This window comes from Lacerta agilis, chromosome 7, assembly GCF_009819535.1.
Source record: "Lacerta agilis isolate rLacAgi1 chromosome 7, rLacAgi1.pri, whole genome shotgun sequence".
NCBI lineage: Eukaryota > Metazoa > Chordata > Lepidosauria > Squamata > Lacertidae > Lacerta > Lacerta agilis.
In genome coordinates, this window is record NC_046318.1 from 67,165,362 (window position 1) to 67,187,823 (window position 22,462).

A 22,462-nucleotide genomic window follows, 5' to 3' on the forward strand; every position below is an offset into this window, starting at 1 on the left:
TAAGAGTTCCTAGTCTCAAACGTCACAATATTATCTAATGCTGTCAAGTCTATTGATCTTAAATGAGGCCCGAAATCAATTTTCTACTGGAGAAATGGTGCGTTACATTTGTCAGGATGTAAACCAGCAGGGTGGATCAGCAGGAGAGTATACATAACCCCCTTCTCCCTGTCCTGCTAATAAACTTCACTCTTGGGGAGAGGTTAGACAGAAAGGCCAATGTAAAAAATTCTCTGTTGTAGCTACTGTGGGGGGGGGGGGGTTGGAAGGTGATGAAGTAGACCGTGGAACCAGCCCTGTTGATTCTCCCCTGGGGCTAGGATTGCTTGATTCAGACAATTTCCTTTGCAAGGTAGACCTGCTAATCCAGCCCAGACCATGCTTGAAGTTTAAAGAGGATTTTAACTCAGATGCATTTGAGAACAGGATGTGGACCTGTACTAAGATATACAGGTGAAACTCAAAAAATTAGAATATCGTGGAAAAGTCCATTTATGTAAGCAATTGTTTTCATTAGCTACTGGAGTTTAATATATGAGATAGACTCATGACATGCAAAGCGAGATATGTCAAGCCTTTATTTGTTATAATTGTGATGATTATGGCGTACAGCTGATGAAAACCCCAAAGTTGAAATTGTTAATTTGGGGTTCTCATCAGCTGTACACCATAATCATCACAATTATAACAAATAAAGGCTTGACATATCTCGCTTTGCACGTCATGAGTCTATCTCATATATTAGTTTCACCTTTTAAGTTGAATTACTGAAAGAAATAAACCTTTCCACGATTTTCTAATTTTTTGAGTTTCACCTGTGTATTAGGGTTCTCAAGAGCCTGGACATTATAGTACAGGTAATAAGATTTAGTCTGCCTAACAGATACAGATAACTGCTATCACTGGGACAAATGCCCTGCATATTGTCTACATTTTTACTGAATTTTATATGTATAAGGGGATTCAAGATGACACTTCACCCTCTATAAAGCTGGAATGGTTGTCTTAGAGATGGAATTCTCTGATGATCTTGACCCTCAGCTTATCTGCACACTTTTTTCCCTTTAATTCCAGTCTTACTCCCTTACTGGTTCTGCTAAAAAATATGAACATTAACATCAACAAAGGGAGCCCTCCTTGCTCACCTACAACTTAGATCTGCGAGATAGGCACAAGGCACAGGGCCTTTTCCGTGGTAGCTTCATGGCTTCGGAATCTTTTACTGCCTCACCTCCAGAAGCCAGTTTTCCCCCCAAGAGGCTTGAATGATTTGAAATTTGGAATTCTCATCAGCAATATTCTTCTCTGAGAAAGCTTTCCTTCTGTTGTCTTGTATTAGGAGGTCAATGTGTTTTATCTGGCTTGTTGTTTTGAGTTCTTAGCACATAAGTGGAACATGGTTCAGTGAAACTTGGTGATTCAGCCTGCAAGTATTTTAAAACAAATAAAGCAATTCACAAACATCAGAAGTAAGAGTTATCATCCTTTTTTTAAAAACACCAACAACAACCGTAAGCAATCCCTTGCATTGAGCTATATAAGCTACCTGATGGGGCTTATTTTGTTGCGGTTGTTGCTGTTATTAATAAAATACATGTTATTTCTTACTGAAGATGTAAACTGGCTCTTTCAAGGAGTACTGGAAACCTTTTCTAACCTATTTAAAAAGTAATTTTCCATATGCGAAGTCCACAGCGGGGTTTGAAGTTTAAGGGGGGAAACAGCAGAACTTATCCAGAAAACCATTAAAGAAGATGAAACTGGATGTGATTGAATTTTAGAATGAAATTGTATGTAATCTTGATTATAAACATTGAGGATGGGTGAGTGGGAAGGCAATAATATTCCAGGAAGTTTTCTTTTATGGTTGATGTTTTACTGTGTTTGTAATGTTTTGTTGGGAGCCACCCAGAGTGGCTGGGGCAACCCAGTCAGATGGGCAGCATATAAATTATATAAATATAAAGGATGATGATGATGATGATGATGATGATTAAACAGGATTTTAACTGTTGAGTGACAAAATGTAACTTTGAATTTTGAAATAAAATAAACTATTTATTGGAGAGGAGGGATGTAAACTGGACATTTTATTTAGTCATAAGAGCATTTCTCCAACCCACCTTTCAGGCCAATGGGGCCACCTAGAAGGCATGTGTTTACACACACACACACACACACACACACACACACACACACCCCACAAAATAACAAGCAATACAAACTGGGATCATTTACACAAAGCCAAACAGAATGGAAGCAAACAGCAGGAATGGGATAAAAACAAAAGCTTGGCAAGCTACTGGGGCTTTGCCGCAAATCAAAACGCCATAACAGAGGAGCCCACGGAGCCTTTCCATAGCGGGGATTTCTCAGGCAGAGGTGCTGCTGATGTGATGCAGGAGATCAGATCTCCTGGCTTTTTGTTTCATTTTGTTAAAAAGGCTTCATAGCAGAAGAACATCAGAAGAGGTGGCTGGATCAAGCCCAGTGACCACCCAGGTGACTGTGGGAAACCCGCTAGTAGGGGACCTGAGCAAAAGAGCAATCTCCCCTCCTGTAGTTTCCAACAACTTGTATTCGGGAACATATTGTCTCCGCCTGTGGAGGCACAGGATACCAGCTGTGGGGTGGCACGAATTGGAATGGGGCAGGGTGCTGGGGGAAATGATGTCCAGTGCTTCCTTGTTGCTTTGTTTCCCTGACCAAAATCCCCCTCCCCAAGCTGTTATTAGCTCTACAGTGGTACCTCAGGTTAAGAACTTAATTCGTTCTGGAGGTCCTTAACCTGAAACTGTTCTTAACCTGAGGTACCACTTTAGCTAATGGGGCCTCCTGCTGCCACCGCACTGCTGGCACACGATTTCTGTTCTCATCCTGAGGTAAAGTTCTTAACCCGAGGTACTATTTCTGGGTTAGCAGAGTCTGTAACCTGAAGTGTCCATAACCTGAACCATCTGTAACTTGAGGTACCACTGTACTAGGAGGAAAGGGGACCTCTTGAGCTTTTTAGCTTCCCCCAACGGGACTTCAGGGGAAGGGACATATTTCAACTAGGAAAACAGCACAGAAACAAAGGTTTCAACGCTGCGCCACCTCCTGGTGCCACTGCCCTCGTCTAATTTTGGGGGTCCCACAGCTGCTTAGAGCTGTAATAAAACATCAAGAGCTCTGATTACAGATGTCCCACCACATCATGTATGTTTTGGCCCATAGTTTTCAATGCATCTATAAAAAAAAAATTACATCCAAGGTATTACACATTCCTCTTGCACGGAATATTATAGCACCAGATGTTTTTTGACAGCGCATTATACTAACACTACAGATTTTTTTATTATTATTATTTGGTGAAGGGATCATAATGTCGCTGCTGTGGCAATTCTCATGCCAAAATCCTTTTTTAAACACTTTTTGTTCATGGCTGAGCAGTCGCAAGTCCTTGTGTTGGAAACGCAGGGATATCCTTTCCAACAAAAGGCTGCTCCTAAAGTTACAAAATTCTTACAGGGGAAGATTGGTATGTGGGGGGGAGGGATAGGAAACATGTGTAGATCAGGATGGGCAAACTCAGTTGACAAGACCTATTTTGTTCGACAACATAAGAAGAGCTTGCTGGATCAGTCCAAATTCTCCTTTAGTCCAGCATTTAGTCATGGTGGCTAACAAAAGGCCTGCAGGAAGTCTGTTAGCAGGACATGACTGGAGTGGTCTTCTCCCACTCATGATTCTCAGCAAATCATGTTCAAAGGCATATTGCCTCTGGCACTGAAAGTAGTACATAACCCTCATGACTCATAGCCTTTTTTAAAAAATAACTAGAACCTTAAGATCAACCAATCAAAGCTGGATGCAAAAGACATACAGTGGTATCTCGGAAGTCGAACCAAATCCGTTCCGGAAGTCTGTTCGACTTTCAAAACATTCAGAAACCAAGGCGGGGCTTCCAATTGGGCTCCTGCAGCCAATCGGAAGCCACGGAAGCCCCGTCAGATGTTTGGGTTCCAAAGAACGTTCGCAAACTGGAACACTCGCTTCTGGGTTTGCAGCGTTCGGGAGCCAAAATGTTTGACTCGCAAAGCGTTCATGAACCAAGGTACGACTGTACTTAGAATTAAAGAATTCTGAGCCCAATGATTTGTTTCAGTACCAGAACTGATTGCACAGCCCCTAAAACCCCACTCCTGTGTGTCCCCCTACCCCCATTTTCTTCATTTCAGCAATATAATTTGGAGTGGGGGAAGCCCTTTTGCCATTGCCACTGTTAAACAATTGGGAGTTGCCAGTCCGCAAACAGATCCTGAGCTACCTTTCACTCACCCCTGGCATGGATCGTTCTTGCTGATGATCTCACATGCAGACACTTCTTGCTCTGAGTTACAGTTGGACTCTACTTTCCAAAGCATGCATGCTGCCAGTTCATTGAAAAGAACAGATGTGATAGTTTTGCTTGCATTTTGTTACGTATGAAAAATGCACTGATTGAAGTACATGCATTGATTAAAAGAATTGTGATGTGATTGTGCAGTCACACAGATTCCTTTTTGTGCTGTGATTTAATCTAAGTACATATTTATTTATTTTTATTAGATTTATTTACTGCCCTGCATCAAAAGATCTCAGGGTGGTACACAAGATTAAAACATGAGATAAAATCACAAACAGATTGTTAAAACAGAAACAACAAAACAATATGTGAATATGTACTGATCCACAAAGGAAAAAGATGTTAACTGCAAACCTCTGGGTTTTTATTTTATTTCTATTTGTTGAAGGTATGATGAACAGTTAAGGCATCAGTGCCATTCTGGAAATAAAAACAGATTATAAAATCTGGTCAAAACATTAGAAGGGGACAATGCCACAAGCATATTGAGGAACCATCCTCACTCAATTATTATCCAAACTTTCAATTCAACCAGTTTGTGGGTTATGGGCTAGGCAACTTTTCTCCATTATCTATAGGGAAGTTTCCAAGTAGCCTAGTATCTCAATCCTGTTGTTCCAATTCAATTGCTTAATGGAAATGAGCAAGACAGTGAAAAGATTGTGATCTCTATAACAAGAAAAGATGATCTCTCGAGTCCGCTCACTCCTGCTAATTTTATTAATGGACCTTACTGCATTCTGCTTTCTTGAACAAACATTTGCTGCTCCCCTCCCCCCCTTTAACTGCAGCATGAAAATAGGTTGATTTTCAACACATCCCTTCCTTCCATATACAAGGCCAAGCTATTTCATCACATTAAAAGGGCACAGCAGTGTGTAAGTCGATGCAGCCACACACAGAGGTCAAGGCAGGCCATGTTTATTTACTGCCAGACATATCTTAACACTGTGACACATTGTTAAAGCACATAAATAAATGCAAAATATTAAGCGCACCAGTTATCTCCTATTGGAATCTCTGCCTTTTCCACATTCTAAATAAATACTTAGGCCTAAGCTGATAATTGGCAGGTCACTAATACAATCAGTAGGTCAGTGGGTTAAAAAGCCACACACATTTCCACTTTGACACTGAAGCTTTGTAATGGTCTTGCAGCTAATTTAATAATACGGAAGGAAAAGTTGATAGAGCACATAACCTATAAAGGGTCTAGATTTCAGCCGATTACCGAATCTCCCTGCTCTGCCTTCCTACAGGGCCAGTATTCCTATACAACCAAGTGGCCTTTTATGCATTACCACAATGATGCAGAGACCACATTCCCACAGCTTTAACTTTGGTTGTACAAGAGTGGTTGAATGCGAAGAACAACGTGAGCAGAGCCAATTGCAATTTTCACCCAATGGTTGCCCCACCCGTATGGTTCTGGGGTTTCATTTTTGCAACAGAATGGAAAGATGGCATGAGTGGCTGTTGTGCTTTCTTGTGACATATGAAGGTCCTTAATGGCGCTGCTCCAATTTTTTAAAGCGAACTGGTCTATTTAACAATTGCCAGACTAATGCATACTAAATCCTTGGGAGGCTTTTGTGGGGAGGAACTATATTGATGAGCCTGTAATTAAACTTTGGATTTCTCCAGATAGTGTGATATGGTTATTTTATTTTATTAAAATGTACCAAAATACATATTTTAGGATAAAATATGCTTAGAAGTGTCTATATTGAAAGTAAATCTGAATTTGCATTTTGTGATAAAATATGCATTTAAGTAAGTATTTGGATACAATTTTTCATATGGATTCTTTCCCCACCCCCAAAATGCACAGATCAATGTAGAAATGGGATGAAAACATGTGAAACAGACGTTGACTGGCAACAGACTGCTCCATCCATCCCTAGTGAAAACCAAGTCAACTACTTGGTGACTACAATAATTGCTTGATAAACTAGTCATTTAGGAATCATGCAATATCTCTCTATGAGATTGTTTTATCATCTCCTAAGTGCAATTAATGGAAAGAAAGATCCTGCAAAATGATATGATCAGGTTGTGAATGTCCTGTTAAAAGCATCTCTGAATACATGCAAACTGTTCGCTAAGCACGAAGCTGTTCCTAGGTTCTTTGAGAATATCACTGTGTGTAAGTGTTTGTGCAGCAATTGTCCAAGAAGTACATTTCAAACAGCACAAAAAGCAGTCCAGAACAGCCTTGATGTTAGTTAATAATTGGAATGGTTTGGGAAAGCATAATAATATCCAATTTCGTTTGTCTATTTGTCCCTTTCTTAAGCTACCCCCTGCCTTTACATGGAACAATGTTTCTTAAGATAACATGAACAGCCCTGCTCCATTAGCGGTGTATTTAGCCACATATGCAATACTCCTGATTGGGCCATATAGAATTCCCCCTATAGCTTGGTGGCCCTTTGCCAATCAACAGGGCAGTCACATGAGGCCACCCACAGACAAAGTAGGAATTTCTTCATACCTGGGAGACTTCCTAGGTATTTTTTTTTAAGTAACACTTTGTTTAAAGAATGAGAAAAACTCTCCCCCAAAAGTGTCCCAAGGATTTAGTATGCATAGACCCTTCCCTAGCTATAGATGTTATAAAAAAAAGTTAAAAACAGTGCTAGTGATGAATGGAAGTGGGGGTGACAATCTCATTCCAAGATCAACAAGAGAAATAAAGAAAACTTTATTTCTTTATTCAGGTTGGAAATGAATAAATATATTCATCCACAATCTGCCCTGTCCCCTCCACCCCGATTTCTCCCCATTGATCTACAGCAGGTGTAGCTAACCTGTGGTTCTCTAGATGCTGCTAGACAGCAAGTCCCATCATCCCTGATCACTGACCAATATCTTGAGATCCATGGTTTCCCCAAGCCAATCAACAGCATTGCTGGACTACAAATCCTCTCATCATTTGCCATTGCTAGCTGCGATTGATTAGCACTAGGAATGTCAGAGGATTCCACTGTAAGCACAGTGCAGCACAGCACTGCCTTTCCACAAAGGAGAGGACTACATTGAAATAAACACAATGAAATAACTGCAAAGAACTGATATGTAAGGAAAATAATGCCAAAAAATGAATATCAAAATATAGTGTCTATGTATGGCATTACATACCACAAAAATACATATACAGTAAAATTCTACTTACGTGAATGATGAAGCGGATAGCATATTACAATGGGAAAAGAAAATTCAGTTGAGCAGATTGACCAGTATGTCAGTATGAATGAACATCAGAATGGAATGAAGCACATTCATGCATCCCTAACGCAGGCTTCCTCAATCTCGACCCTCCAGATGTTTTGAGACTACAATTCCCATCATCCCTGACCACTGGTCCTGCTAGCTAGGGATCATGGGAGTTGTAGGCCAAAAATATCTGGAGGGCCAGGGTTAAGGAAGCCTGCCCTAATGGGTCCAACAATATTCAGAGGGCCATCGTTTTAGCTACTACTTACAGTACCTACAGCAATATAGTGCTTTAGCACTCATTCAGGGCCAGTGATTGTATTAAATGTATGAAGGAAGAGTTCACACTCCTTTCACCAACTGTACTGCTCAGTATTTAACTTTCCCCCAGTGATTGCCATGGTGTTGAAGGGCAGCAGAGCCCCTTCATGAGTCTTTCTGGTTCCCAGGTTCTTTTGAGATGCCAATATCACACCTTGCTGCCTCTCATCCACTGGTATCATTCAAAAGTTTAGAGTCACTGTAAACATAACAGTACAGCGTACTGGCCATTTTACCTGATAGTCTCATATATAATTGTATTGTTTTGTTGCTTGCCAGCCTGGGCTCCTTTGTGAGAAACAGTGGAGTAGAAATCCAACCAACCAACCAACCAATTAGAGCATTTCCGGAAGAAGGCCTCTTGGTACTGCAAATGTTCTTCCATGCATGCTTTTCAACGGTATTAAAGAACTCTGCACTCACCTATTTTTATCATGGATTTTCAAGATTTCATGTGTCTGCTGGAGCAGTTGTTTCTCAAGCTTGTAAGTAGATAATGAATTCTCCAGCAGCTGAATTTCTAGTCGGGATGTTTGATTTAGTACCTGAAGGAGGCAAGCGAGAAACAATAGACAGGCCTTCCAATACTTTTGACTTTAGCAGTCAATAATGCTGCTCTGCTTTGCTTGGTCCCAGACGTATCATGATGATCCAAAAGAGAAATATTGCAAAACAGAGACACACCAACAGGACATTTTATTTTGGTCTCTACAGGTTTTCCATTGTTCTTTTATGGAGTGCATTTACCAAAGAAGCTTGCCAGGATGATTTAAATTTAAACGCAAGCCAACTTGCTCCCCAGCTTCTGTTCTGTAAACAGAAGTTCCAAAACATCATTGTCCCAATGTATTTCTTTTGCTGTGTTTGGTCTAGGTTTATTTATAGCATAGTTTCAGATATTGCATACCTCCTTGGAAGTAAGTCTACATTCCTCCCTTGAGCTTCTTCAATTTCAGTCACTCTAAGCCTCACTAGGTTATTCCTGTGTCCAACAACACCTAGAACAGTAGCCTTCAGTGTCCTCAGACCTCAGACCACCTTTAAACCAAACATGTTTGGCGGGGACCCATTCCTTCCTATATATGGGGATGGGGGAATCTTCCTAGATACACATAAAATGTAAGGCTGTCGATGCCAATCAGGTTATGGAGAATTTATAGGACCACCCCCAATCATTATGTCTCTGCATGACAAGCATGGTGCATGTGTGTTATTTAAAGAAGGCACCATTGGCCAAATGTAGAGGTGCCATAGGATATAACAAGCCTGTCATTACAGTGAGACAGACTATTTTCTACCACAACCCAAAATCATGTGTGCTCCAGCTATGAGTCACTTCAGATCCAAGAATTCTGTCTTGTGGATCACATTGTGAATCTACTTATTCATGCATGATCAAATCAGGTTTCAGGGGAGTCGGTATAAAATTAGAAAGAGAAGGCTGTGGCGGTTCTGATGGGCGATTGTGCAGAAAATTATTGAATAATACACATTTATCTCGTTGTATCACAACATATATCTTCTCTACATATTTGGATAGCATTGCCAGAAAAATAGTTGGTGTTATGAGTGACTCAACATAAAAAGGTCACAATCCTTGGCAGAAATGGTAAAGCATAAACTCTAGCGTTGCCTTCTGATAGTGGGCATCCCCCCTATATTGTATGTGTACCAAAAGTCAATTCTTATGTTTAATACTGTGACTACAGGACTAAGCCAATGGGGATCAGCATCTACACTGCTCCAGTAATATAAAAGCCGGCCTTTGTTTATCAAGGATGATGGGTGAGTTGACCTGGACATGCTTATTGTCTCCTAATGCAGTTCAAATATATAGTGTAGCCTCTATTCTCTGTTATGACTTAAGACTAAAAATATAAGATTTTGGTTCCAGCAATTTCTCATGCTCATATTCCATTACCTACAAGCTAAGACCGTCTTATATGAAACTTTTATTAGCCCTTCGATGGAAAACTAAGAAGCTGAGAGCTTGAGTAAGACTATATTGTCATCACCATGTGTATATTATCTCTAGCTAGACTAAATTAATTGTCCTTTCTTGTGTAATTGATCTTGTTACTCTATATGTTGATATGCGTTTTAAGTAATCATTTCGGGAAAGGATACTGTAAACACGGGTCGAGGCTCGGAGAATACAAAAAATATGATCCATCTCAAACACTCTGCTGGTATAACTAACTGGCCAGTGTAGTGATTACACACATGCATACATTTGTTTTAAGCAGACAGTCTGGATGCGCAGCATCTGCTAGATACCATATGCTTGAAACTGTAAGGGAAAGGGGAAAGAGTGGCGGGGAATTATGAATTGTGAACAGATAGATAATATCAAAGGGCTCTCAATGAGTTAGGGCCAACGGACATGTATCAGAAGCTGGGATGCTGATCTTGTGGACTTATCTGTCTCCTTCCTTCAAACCCAGGCCCTGTCTGTGATGGGTTCCCAACAGGACTGCAATTAGCAAACAGATGTTCTCTAGACCTCTTAGCCTTTGGTATAGACTGTTGGGAACATAAGACTATGAGAAGAGCCTGCTGGATCAGGCCAAAATGGCCCATCTTGTCCGGCATCCTGTTATCACAGTGGTCAACCAAATGCGTGTTGGAAACAGGATTCAGACACAAGAGCCCTCTCCCCTCCTGTGGATTCCAGCAAATGGTATTCAGGAGCAGTACTGCCTCCAGTGGTAGAGGCAGTGCATAGCCATCTTGCCTAACAGTCAGTGATAGCCTTCTCCTCCATGAATTTGTCTAATCCTCATTTAAAGCTATGTAGAAACAGGGTCCCTACTTAATTACAGCTAGAACAGGCAGAAAGGGTCTGGTCTTTTCTTTAGCCCTGGAAGGGGGAGGAGGAGGAGGAGGAGGAGGAGGAGGAGGAGGAGGAGGAGGAGGAGAGTTTGGACTTGATATCCCACCTTTCACTCCCCTTAAGGAGTCTCAAAGCGGATAACAATCTCCTTTCCCTTCTTCCCCCACAACAAACACTCTGTGAGGTGAGTGAGGCTAAAAGACTTCAGAGAAGTGTGAGGAGCGGGGAAGCGAACCCGGTTCACCAGATTACGAGTCCACCGCTATTGTTGTTGAGACATTAGGAAGAAATGGGGGAGAGAGGTGGCTGGGATGGGGAGATAGGTGAGGTGGGGTGACGATGTTTCTTTTTTACTTGATATGAGTAGGGTTTGGTGTCAGCGTTGTTTGTGTAGGTTCTCTGTTGTTTGCTTGTGCTCCTTTGGCGGTGAGAGAAGTTGGTGTTGGTGTGGGGTGTGATTGTTCATTTGTGGTTGGCCGTGGTGATCTTTGGTTTCCTGTGTGAGTGGGGTTGGTGGGTGTTTTGGGTCAGGTTAGCCATATTGATTTGTATGCTGTCGGTAGATTTTTGTCATTGTCTTGTTGGGCTGTGTGTGTGATGAAGGGGAACCATACCGGGGTGAAGGTGTCTTCTTCTGTTTGTCCCCATGTCAGTTTCTGCTTACTGGTTAGTTTTTCTAGTAGGGCTGTTTCCCATACTACTTGGTACCATTGGTCCATGTTAACTCCTGACAGGCCTTTCCAGTGTCTGGTTATGATGTTTCTGGATGCTGAGAGTAGATGGATTATGAGTTCTTTGTGTTGTAAGTGGGCATTATTGTCTTGGAATATGTTTAGTAAGACCAGTTCTGGGGTGGTTTCTAACACTTGCTTGGTTATTTTACATATTTCTCTTGTGGTTGTTGTCCAGAATGTTTGGATTTGTTTTTTGTTTTGTAAACTTGTGTTTTGGCTGTTCCCAGGTCCTAGGGCTGGATCCAGGTTCAAGGAGACCTACAGCAAAGTGCCTTCCACAGGTTCTGTCCTACATTGGATCCTTCCTCCCCTCAGCTATGATGCAGTGATGGAGTAAGAGCGTTTGCCCCTGTTCTATTGGGTAGGACCTGCACCAGTAGATTCAAGTTAAGGGAGAGGAGATTCCAACTAATCATCAGAAAGGACTTTCTGACAGCAAGAGCAGTTTGACCATGAAGCGGACCCCCTTGGAAGGTGGTGGATTCTCCTTCCTTGGTGGTTTTTAAGCAGAGGTTGGATGGCCATCTGTCATTGTTGCTTTAGTTAAGATTCTTGCATTGCAAGCAGTTGGATTAGATGACCCTCAGGGTCTTTCCGAACTCTACATTTCTACAACCCTGGGATTCTATAATTGTCTTCAATAGCAACACACCATGGGCACGGTGTATTTTTCATGGCTGTGAACAATTAAGAGAAAATCAAAGCAACCCAAGCTAGCATAAAGCGGCAAGTGATCACATATATAAAAGGCACAATTTAGAACTTTTTGACACATTCGATGCTTCAGTTGCTCACAGCTAGTAGCCAAGCTGTTTTTATTTGAAGTCAGCAGCAGCTCACTTTCTTGGCTAGTCCAGCCTGAGATAACACATGCAGAGCAAACTATACCAAGCAACTCCCATTTGGCCCAAACCAGAACACTTTAACTGAAACCAGCCTTTGCTGCTGTTACCACCAATCAATAAGTGTGTTTCCTGAAGCAAATATATAAATAAATAAATGCCGAGAAGCACAGTATGAGGAAATGACACAGAAAAGGGGAAAATGTTTTGTCATAGTTAATGGCCTGGTGAATGCAACCATGGAAACATACCTGTGTTTCGACATCTGTGAGCTTTCTTGTCTGCTCTGCTGTCTGGCTGAGGAGGCTGGTTCCTATTTCCAGCATGGTGGCTGTATGGTTCTGCACAGCATTCTGCTGTAACTGCGCCATCTCTGATTTCATGTTTTCCACAATGTAGTTCTCAAGCTATGGAACAGAACAGGTAATGAGTTTAAATGGCATATTTATGTTAAAATGCACCAGCAATTTAAGTGTGTGTGTGTGTGTGTGTGTGTGTGTAATAAATTTATAAGTACTTTTTCCTTTCCAAAGCGAACTTCAAAACAATGTAAAAAAATAAATAAGCAAAGCAAAAATAACAAAGCTTGGAAACAATACCACAAATACTACCAGCACAGCAAACAAAAGTAAAATCAGCAAGAGAACATAAGAAGATGTCAGGGGCAGGACTGAGAAGGAATGGTGCCCCCCTTCTCCTGAACCTTCCCAAAAATAAGACAGTATAGATGTAGAACAGTGGTTTGCAGAAGGACCTAGTTTAGAGATTGCAGAGGGGGAAAGCTGGGAAATATTGGAAGAGGAACATCAGCAAAAAGAAGCACCAGACTCAGTGCCTTTGGAGAGCATTCCTGAGCCAAAGTGCAGTGAGAGTAGCTGAACAGAAAGCTCAGAGACAGAAAGCTCAGCTCAGTTGGCGCAGGGATGACATAGGATAAGAGAGACGAAGGGCTGGTTGGCTTTACTTGGAGCAACGCCATTTCTAGAGATAGACTGCATTCCTTTGTTTCTCGCTGTGATTATTGAATAAACTAATTGGTAAGAACTCTTATTTTTTTATCTGCTTCTTTGCTGCCACCGGGGGAGGGATCTGATTCCCTGAAGCCTGACAGAAGATGAGTCCTGCCATCAGGCCAAAGGCCCACATTCTAGTCCAACTTTCTGGTATCATACCAGATGTCTATGGGAAGGCCACAGGTAGGACCAGAACCACAATAGCACTGTCCCTGCTTGTGATTCACTTCAATAGGTATTCAGAAACATATTTCCTCCAGCAGTGGAGGTAGAACAGCCATCAGGGCCAGCAGCGATTGATGGCCTTATCCACCACGAATATGTCTAATATTATTTTATAGCCATCCAAGTGGCAGCCATCATTACATTCACTGGAATCTAGTGTGGAGAACTACACTGTCCTGAATTTCCCGACATTTAGCTTCCCTTGATTCAGAACCAGCAGCCTCAGGCATACCATTTTCTCAGAAGACAAGGTGAGTTGTTCTTCTTCTGCAGTGAGATGTAGCCATTTCATATGCAGTATGTTTAGGAATCAATCCTACCATTCCGGAAACAAAAGTTCATTGCAGTTTCCCTTGTAAAAATCAATCACCCAACACACTTTTACACAACAGCTGATTCAACAAACTATGTGATGAGCCATATAATAAAGTCAGTCGGGGCCAAATGAACTCTTACCTTCCCTTTGGCCTCTAATGTTGCCTTGGGGAGTACCAATAGTGTCCAAAGTTGTGGATGGAAAACACATTATAATATATTACAATGGGAAGGCTAGGTTTACACATCTAGTAGCAAAATTGCAGTTCTGAGAAGCTCATAATCAAGAAATAGAGCAAAACCACAAGCAGTTGGCTTGTGACATTCAGAGGCGTGGGGGATGAATTAATTTCCTCCAAAATAGTACTGGGTTGATGACATTTTTAGAGTGTGATAACCTCTCACAGAATAATTGTAACACAGAACTCCATTGTAATAATTTCCAGAGAAATATCCTTGTTAGTCTCTTGAAACAAAAACAAGAAAGTCTTGTAAAGAAAGTCTTGTGGCACCTTAAAGACTGACAAATTTATGATGAATAAGCTTCTCTTGTGGACTATAATCCAGTACCTGCATCAACTGAAGTGAACTATAGTCCACAAAAGGTTGTGCTATAATAAATATATTCATCTTGTTTTTTTACAGATGGCCATGAAGGGGGGGGGTCTATATTTTATTATTGGGACAGTAAATGAGGAGTGCACAGCTTACAAAGTCAAATGTACATATTACTAAGTCATGTGGTTAATTAATTTTTCATATACATTTATATAATTTGATCATTAGCTAACTGTACTTACATACTGCTTTGTGAAGAGTTTTTTTTAATTTATTTGAAAAGTGGACTATAAATTTATTAAATAACAGAAAAAACAGCAACAACAACATTCAGCTTCATGGTATAACTATTCAGCTCCATTTCTGAAATATGCTTAGTTTATTTTTATAGGCTACATTAAATAGTATATTCATAGTCATAGTTATAGCTGAGACTTCTGGATAAAAAACTAGTGTCCATCATACTCATAAGATTATATGGTTTTCTGAGTCAATGGAACTCAATGGTGGGTAAATGTAAAACTCCCATCTCCTAGAGATCTACGAATGTAGGGGGAAAGAGGGAGGCAAAGACAGCTTCATACACATGTCTGTGAATCAGTTTGATGGACCTCTCACTCCCCTGGTGATATTATCTCACTGCCCTGTGAGAGAGCCCTGAGAAAGGGAGGCAAATGGGGACACCACCATCTTGTTTGCAGACAGAGCAATTCAGATTGCCTCTTCTGGAGTCTCCCTTCACAACGGTTACAGAAAGGGACTCAACATGCATTGGACTTTGCAGATGATATTCACTGGGTAAGATATGAAAGTCTAGCTTGGGTTTACTGACTATCAATGAATGGCAAGTTAGCAACTTTCTAAGTCAATGTAATTCAGAGGAAAGCATTGCAAGTGGGTCCAGAGTCTTTGAGTCTTGGCTAAGCTGTTCTTTCTTTGTCTCTTCCTGAACATGTGCAGGATATTTGTTCCCATGTCAGATTTTCAGTGTTTCAGCTAGGGATGCAGAGGATGAATTTAGGCATAAAGTGGCAGGAGACCTGAATGTCTTCTCCAGTGAAGAACAGATAGGCATTGTTGACCGGATGCCAGGATCTCTGGAGTGTTTGCAGATGTAGGAGGTGTTTTTGCTATTGCTATTTTGATAATATTTCTTTGGAGTTCACAGCCTTTTAAAACCAATTCCAGGAATGTGACCCTGTGCTCCCTGTGTTACTGTCTTGAATAATGGTCACTTAAATACATTGAAGATGGAGTCATTTTTGAGAGGAGGGAGAGTGAGAAGAAGAATTCAATAACAGCTGAGATTCTTTGATGAAACACAATGCGGAGACAATGCCGGTTTGGTATTGCCTAAGCAGGCACATTCTGTGGCCCGTGAGAGCAGTGAAAAAATTGAGACAAGACACTGGAGTTCAGTGAAAACCAGATGAGATTTTCACTGACTATGGTCAGTAAGCTGGGTTGGCATAGCAGTAGGACAAGGATGAGTTCCTCATTCCACTCAGCCTCTGCTGATGAAATGGCAGTGCGATGAGCTTAGAAAGACCCTCCGTGGGAGTTCTCCAGCATTGTACTCTGGTTTGATGAAAGCCTAGCATCCAGGGTCTCACTAGGCAACCAGGGGAGATATTCCTGTCAGGTAGAAATCCTAACTCATGCTGGGTATGTCTTAGTGAATCCTCCCCTCAGACCCATTTACTAGGAACCAGGCAGAGGGCCTTCTCAGTAGTGGCACCCGTCCTGTGGAATGCCCTCCTTTCAGATGTCAAGGAAATAAACAACTATCTGACTTTTAGAAGACATCTGAAGGCAGCCCTGGTTAGGGAGGTTTTTAATGTTGGCTGCTTTATTGTATTTCTCATATTTTGTTGGGAGCCGCCCAGAGTGGCAGGGGAAACCCAGCCAGATGGGTGGGGTATAAATAAATTGTTGTTGTTGTTGTTGTTGTTGTTGTTGTTGTTGTTGTTGTTCTTGTTACTACTACTACTACTACTACTATGCCCATCCTATCCAATTCCATTTCCACCCACACTTGTAACAAAAGTTCTCTCCAATGCTTAACATAATGAAGCATTTCAGTTACAGGTGGGTAGCCGTGTTGGTCTGCCATAGTCGAAACAAAATAGAAAATTCTTTCCAGTAGCACCATAGAGACCAACTGAGTTTGTTCTTGGTATGAGCTTTCGAACAAAGCTATCTTTAGCCATCTCACCCCTTGCCTTTCCCTGCAAGACTAATTGCAGCCATTGTTAACAGGTTTTCCACACCTATCAGCTGATCACCTATTCCCACCACCCTTCTGAGTAATACCCCTCCCCACTCCCTCACTATATTTAAGGATCTGGTGACTTCTGTTTCAGTGTATCTGAAGAAGTGTGCATGCACACGAAAGCTCATACCAAGAACAAACTCAGTTGGTCTCTAAGGTGCTACTGGAAAGAATTTTCTATTTTGTTTCGACTGAAGCATTTCACTTAGGGAAACAAACAAACAAACAAACAAAAAAACAAGCCCCAAAGAGGCCAGTTGGGGTTGAGAGGAAAGAACCAGAGACCCTTTTAATGGCTTCCGCCCTTCCTTTCTCACCTGAGTTCCCATGGGATGAATACCACCCCATGACATCTTGTGAGGGCAGACGCAATTCTGCCTCCCCCATTCCTTTTCTGGGCTCTGCACTGTCGGGCAATGTTGCCCCATGTGCTGCTCACACCCAGAAGGAGGCTTAGAGATGTATGCTTTTATACAACCTGGAAACTTTTCATATGTGAGATTTAAATCACTTTTATACTTACACCACATTGTTATGAGAATCCCAAGGCATTTTTTAAAGGCTCATTTCCCTACAAAGCAAAGTTTTAGTTTTACATCTGAACCAGCCCTCTGAAGTTGCCTTGCCCATTTTAGTCGGGTAACCTCCTCAAGTTCTACTGCCGTTCCTTTTCTATTAAACTTGAAATGCTACAGGGGAAGTGAGCATGTTTCATTCTGAACAGTAAGCAGCACCCAATACGGGCCAGATGTGTGCCTTGATTTAGGGACTGAGGGGAAAAATAAGAAGGGAAATGTACAGCATGGGATTAATACCAAAGCACCCTTTCATCTTTTATCTATGTACTTCTGCAGATGCCAGACTGGTAAAGGCTGATTAATTGCACTGGCTGGGGTCAAGAAAGATTTGTAACAAATTTGATTGTCTATGTAGAACTCCAAGTAGTGGGGTTGTTTTTTGTGGGGTGTGTGTGGGGTGTGTGTGGGAGACAGATGTTTGCATATGAGGAAGAAAATGGGGCTGTCCCTCCAGAACAAATATAGGTGATTGGGAGATGATTTTTCAGCTCAGAAGAAGGGAGAAAACCAATGGAAGCATTAGAATAGAAGCTCAGAAATATCACAGGCTTTGCTTGCAATAATACTGAGTTCACCAGTGCAAACATGCTACCTGGCATTCCAAGGGCCCCTTCTTACAAATGCTAGGATTAATAAAATGGGAATCACAAACAGGGAGTGTGCTGTTGCATTCAGGTCTGGCTTCTGAGCTTCCCATATACATCTGCTTAGTCACTGTGAGAACAAGATGCTTCCTCGTGTAGTAGTAGTAGTAGTAGTAGTAGTAATAATAATAATAATAATAATAATAACTTTTATTATTTATATGTTGCCTATCTGACTGGGTTGTCCTGGCCACTCTGGACAGCTCCCAACAAAACATTAAAAACAGAAAGACATCCAAAGACAGGGAGTGGTGTGTGGGTGTGTGGGTGGGTGTATTTAAAAAAACCACCTCATATTGACTTCAATAAATATCCTAGATCTTTTGCATTGTTGTATGTGAAAGGTCTTCTTAGCATTTCCCAGTCAATCCAAGGTAAGTGTGGCACAGCTCACCCATTTCTAGTGTAACAACCTGTTCCCCTCTGCACTAAAGAACCTAGAGAAAAACCAAGAGAAAACATAGGCTTGCCATACATCAGGAAAATTTCTGACATGTTGTGGTTTCCGGGTGTAAAAATGGTATCGGGGGGAATTTCGCAGAATCGGCAACATGTCAGGGAAAACCCAGATGTATGGCAATGTGGTGGAAAAAGCAGCAGAAACAGCTCCAAAAGCTTAAAATCACTATTTTGGGGGTGGAGGTCAACAATTTTGGTGAGTTTGTTTTGGTGGGTGTCAGGAATTTTACTTTTTGAAATATGGCAACCCTAGAAAAAATTGCTGATGGTAGCTCACTAGGTTTAAGTCCCGGGTATCATGGTTTGTACAGCAAAACCTCCTTTGGGAGTGAAACAAACTACTGTACAGTCTCTGGTTTGGATGCAATTCCAAGACAGGACTTGTGCTCTGTTTCCTCTGTGAGCTAGTTGGGAGGAGCAAAACAGACCGAAGAAGCACATTCACAGCAAACCATTGACTACGGTTTACTGTGACATAAGATTGACAACATAGATTGTATGGCCTCATTTGTATATAATACTAAACCATAGTTGGCTGTTGATTCTACAGGAAAGGCTTTCTTATGCATTTCTTTATTCACTTTATGGCTTTCCTTACTTTTTTTTATACTTTGGAGCCTCTGTCTAAGCCAGCTCTTTCTGTGCTTTATGTTAGCTTGCAGCCTGCCTGCATAATGGTATGGGTGCTCATGCTGTTAAATTCAGCGGCATCTGCTTTCTGTAAACACTCATTACATTGAATCTGTGTTTTCAACAATGTGGTAATACTCAGCAGCTATGTAATAAAGCTCCAACGTTCTCCGAAATAAAACTGCCACAGAGTTAAATATTATTGTTTATTAAACATTCCAGGAGATCGTGTATTAGGAGTAACTGATTTTTTATTTTTTTATTTTTTTTGCTTTCGGTGTTTACCAAATGATCTTTATAGAAGCCACCCAAACGCTAATGATTAAAATGCAAACAGAAATGCTGAACATGAGTGCATGTTAACATTAGTGGCTTCCGGCATATGCCTATAAATAACGTAAGAGCTATTCTCTCTTACTTTGATTGACTATTACTCAGTGTAGTTTACACTTTTACATTTTACTGGAAGAAGTACAATGGGAGCCAGGATGATTCTGAGCTCACAAACAGGCTTCAGAATTCTATTAATTGGCCTCAGTAAGAGGGTGAAGCTTAGCCATGACAAGAAATGGTTTTCAAGCTGAAACCCGTTAAAAACCTTTTAACTATACAGTGAGTTTTGGAGGTTGGTGAAAGGCGATAGATTGCTCCATAGCTCAACAGCACACATAGCAGCTGGTACATGCATCCATACTAAAAACTCAAAGAAATCATGAACAACATTGAGAAAGAAACTATGAGCCTGTGTGAAGTGTAATTCACAAACTGGTGTACCAGGTAGGCTGATTATTTATTACCAGCATTTATTTGCTGTGGTTCAGGACCGAAGCCTTCCATGCTAAAACACGAAACACAGATAAAATCAAATCAATTAAGACTGTAAGCGGCAGTGTGGAAGGACTCCATAGTCCAGCACAAACAAATGCAATAATACAACTCAAAGCTATTTAAAACTGAGACCGCATCGGTATAAAGAATAAAATATCGAACACTGCACTTTTAACTAAAAGGCAGAGGGGAACTAAATCATTTCCCGGAGCTGTTCAAAGGCTGCTAAGGACAAGGTCAAAGATATATCCCTCAAGGGAGAGTCCCACATATATGGGGCCATCACCAAGAAGCCCAATCTCAAGGACCACCTAATCCCTTATATCCCTGCCCAATGACTGCAGTCTTTGGGGAAGTCACTGTTAGAGGTTTCCAAAGCTCAGGTGCATGGTTTGTATCCACCAAGAGCCATTCATTCAGTACTGTGGACCCAGTTTGGTGGAACTCCCTTCCAGCTGGCGTCAGATGGGATGCCTCCACTTCTGAAGATTGCTCCCCCCCCACACACACACACCAGTAGGCATTTCAATTGAAGCCTGTTTTTTATAATGTTGACCAATTTTTACCTGTTCTCAATGCATTTCTTGTACACTGCTTAGGGACGATAGTGGTTAAGCAGTATAGCAATTTTTTAAATAAACAAAAAAAATGTATGGTTGCAGAATACATAGCATTTCCATAAAGGCAATTCATGTATTGAAGTTAGACAGGCTTTGGCACGGCACACTTTCGGAGGGTGCTAAACACTAAAAAGGATGAGTTGACTAGTGGGGAAGTATCTGGCTTCTTTTTTGAGAACTTTTTTGGAAATTAGTTTTTACTTCTTATATTATTTTATTCTTTTACTGCTGTATATCACCCAAGGCTTGTTTTTGGCTACAGCTGGCAATTAGTGATGAGAGAGCTTAACTGCAGGGTTAAGCCAAACCTTGGCTCAGGGGCGGAGGAAGCCTCTTGGCCGGCCGGGGCAGCATACGCCACACGGAGGCACCCCCCCTGGGAGCGGGGTGTCCTGACGCGTGCGTCGTGACGTCAAGACGCATGTCAGGACGGACTGCGCATGCGTGGAAATTCCGTGCATGCACAGTCCATCCGGGCCGGCGCTGTTGCTCCCCCAGCGACCGAGGGAGCCACCGAGCGAGCAGTGGCTCGTGGGGCTGCCCCGTCCGTCCGTAAAGCAGCACGGATGGGGTGCCGGGCGGCGGGGCTTGGCTTGGGGAATGGCGGGAGGGGCTGGAACCTGGGGCGCCCCGCTCCCATTGCCCTTCCCTTGCTACGCCACTGCCTTGGCTTAGATCAGTGGGGTATGGCAGTAAGAAGGACCAGGGAAGAGACAGTGGCTATGAATTCCTCTCTAACAATCTACACATTCAATTGCAGTCCTTGGTCTTACTATAGTTTGGGCTTACTATAAAGTGTGAACAAGACCACAAAGAAGAGATTTGCCCCTCTGTTTCTCAACATATTGCTCCATGCTGAAGCCACTTATATCTGTCAAGGCTGAACTGCTGGCATAATCTGTTAAAAAACAAGAAAATCACATCCATTCACTAGGGATAATTCAGAGTTAGCAGATGATTTATCAAGGGGGTGGAGAAAGCCTATACAGAACTGTGGCCGACCACACATGTTCGGTCTCTGTCTCTCAACATGATATTTCAATAAACATATTGAGAGCATTTATCTGAGATGTATACCGGATCACACATACAAATAAACAGTTGGTGTTTATTTGAAAGTGCAATCACTGAAGTAAACACAGCTGCATTTGGAGTATGTGATGTTTCAATGCACTGCTTCTAATCCAACTGGCTTGCAGGGGTTCAAATGCACTTGTGCTTGATAAGGATCACCTTAGGGCAAACAATGCCTACCGAAAAATCAAAATATATGCACAATTTGAGTAGGAAAATATTGGGTTTTCCCGTGAAAAACCACCGTTGCCTGTCAAAATGCACTTATTTTCCTTCTTGCACTAAATTAGAAATTGACAAGCTGTTTTATCTTATTTATTTATAGTATTTATTTATTATTTCATAAAATGTATATACCAATTGATTGTTTTTTTTAAAAAAAACCTTTCAAAGTGTTTAGCAAAAAAAGATAAAACAATAAAAGTAACCAAAAAAATCACAAAAATACAAAAATTAGAATACTAAAACTGATTTAAAACACCTCAACTTTCTAAGGATCTTGGTAAAGGGACTCCTGACCATTAGGTCCAGTCACGGATGACTCTGCGGTTGCAGCGCTCATCTCATTTTGCTGGCCAAGGGAGCTGGCGTACAGCTTCCATCCAGGTCATGTGGCCAGCATGACTATGCCGCTTCTGACGAACCAGAGCAGCGCACAGAAACACCGTTTACCTTCCTACCAGAGCGGTACCTATTTATCTACTTGCACTTTGTTGTGCTTTCGAACTGCGAAGTTGGCAGGAGCTGGGACCAAGCAACGGGAACTCACCCCATCACAGGGATTCGAACTGTCGACCTTCTGATTGGGAAACCCTAGGCTCTGTGGTTTAACCCACAGCGTCACCTGTGTCCCTAAGCATCTTGGCAGACTTGTCTAAACAGGAATGTTTTTAGCAGGCACCGAAAATAGTAC

The 22,462-nt window shown here is 41.6% G+C and overlaps 1 protein-coding gene across 2 annotated transcripts in view; it reads right to left on the reverse strand.

The window, feature by feature from the left end:
* The window catches only part of ANGPT1 (angiopoietin 1), a 140,923-nt gene that overhangs the window by 53,302 nt on the left and 65,159 nt on the right, over positions 1-22,462 (reverse strand). For both annotated transcript variants that reach the window (XM_033155746.1, XM_033155745.1), the window contains 2 exons: positions 12,585-12,740; positions 8,348-8,469 (listed from right to left, as the gene is read on the reverse strand). In XM_033155746.1, the coding sequence (XP_033011637.1) occupies positions 8,348-8,469; positions 12,585-12,740 (278 nt within the window). The remainder of the gene's footprint in view (positions 1-8,347; positions 8,470-12,584; positions 12,741-22,462) is intronic.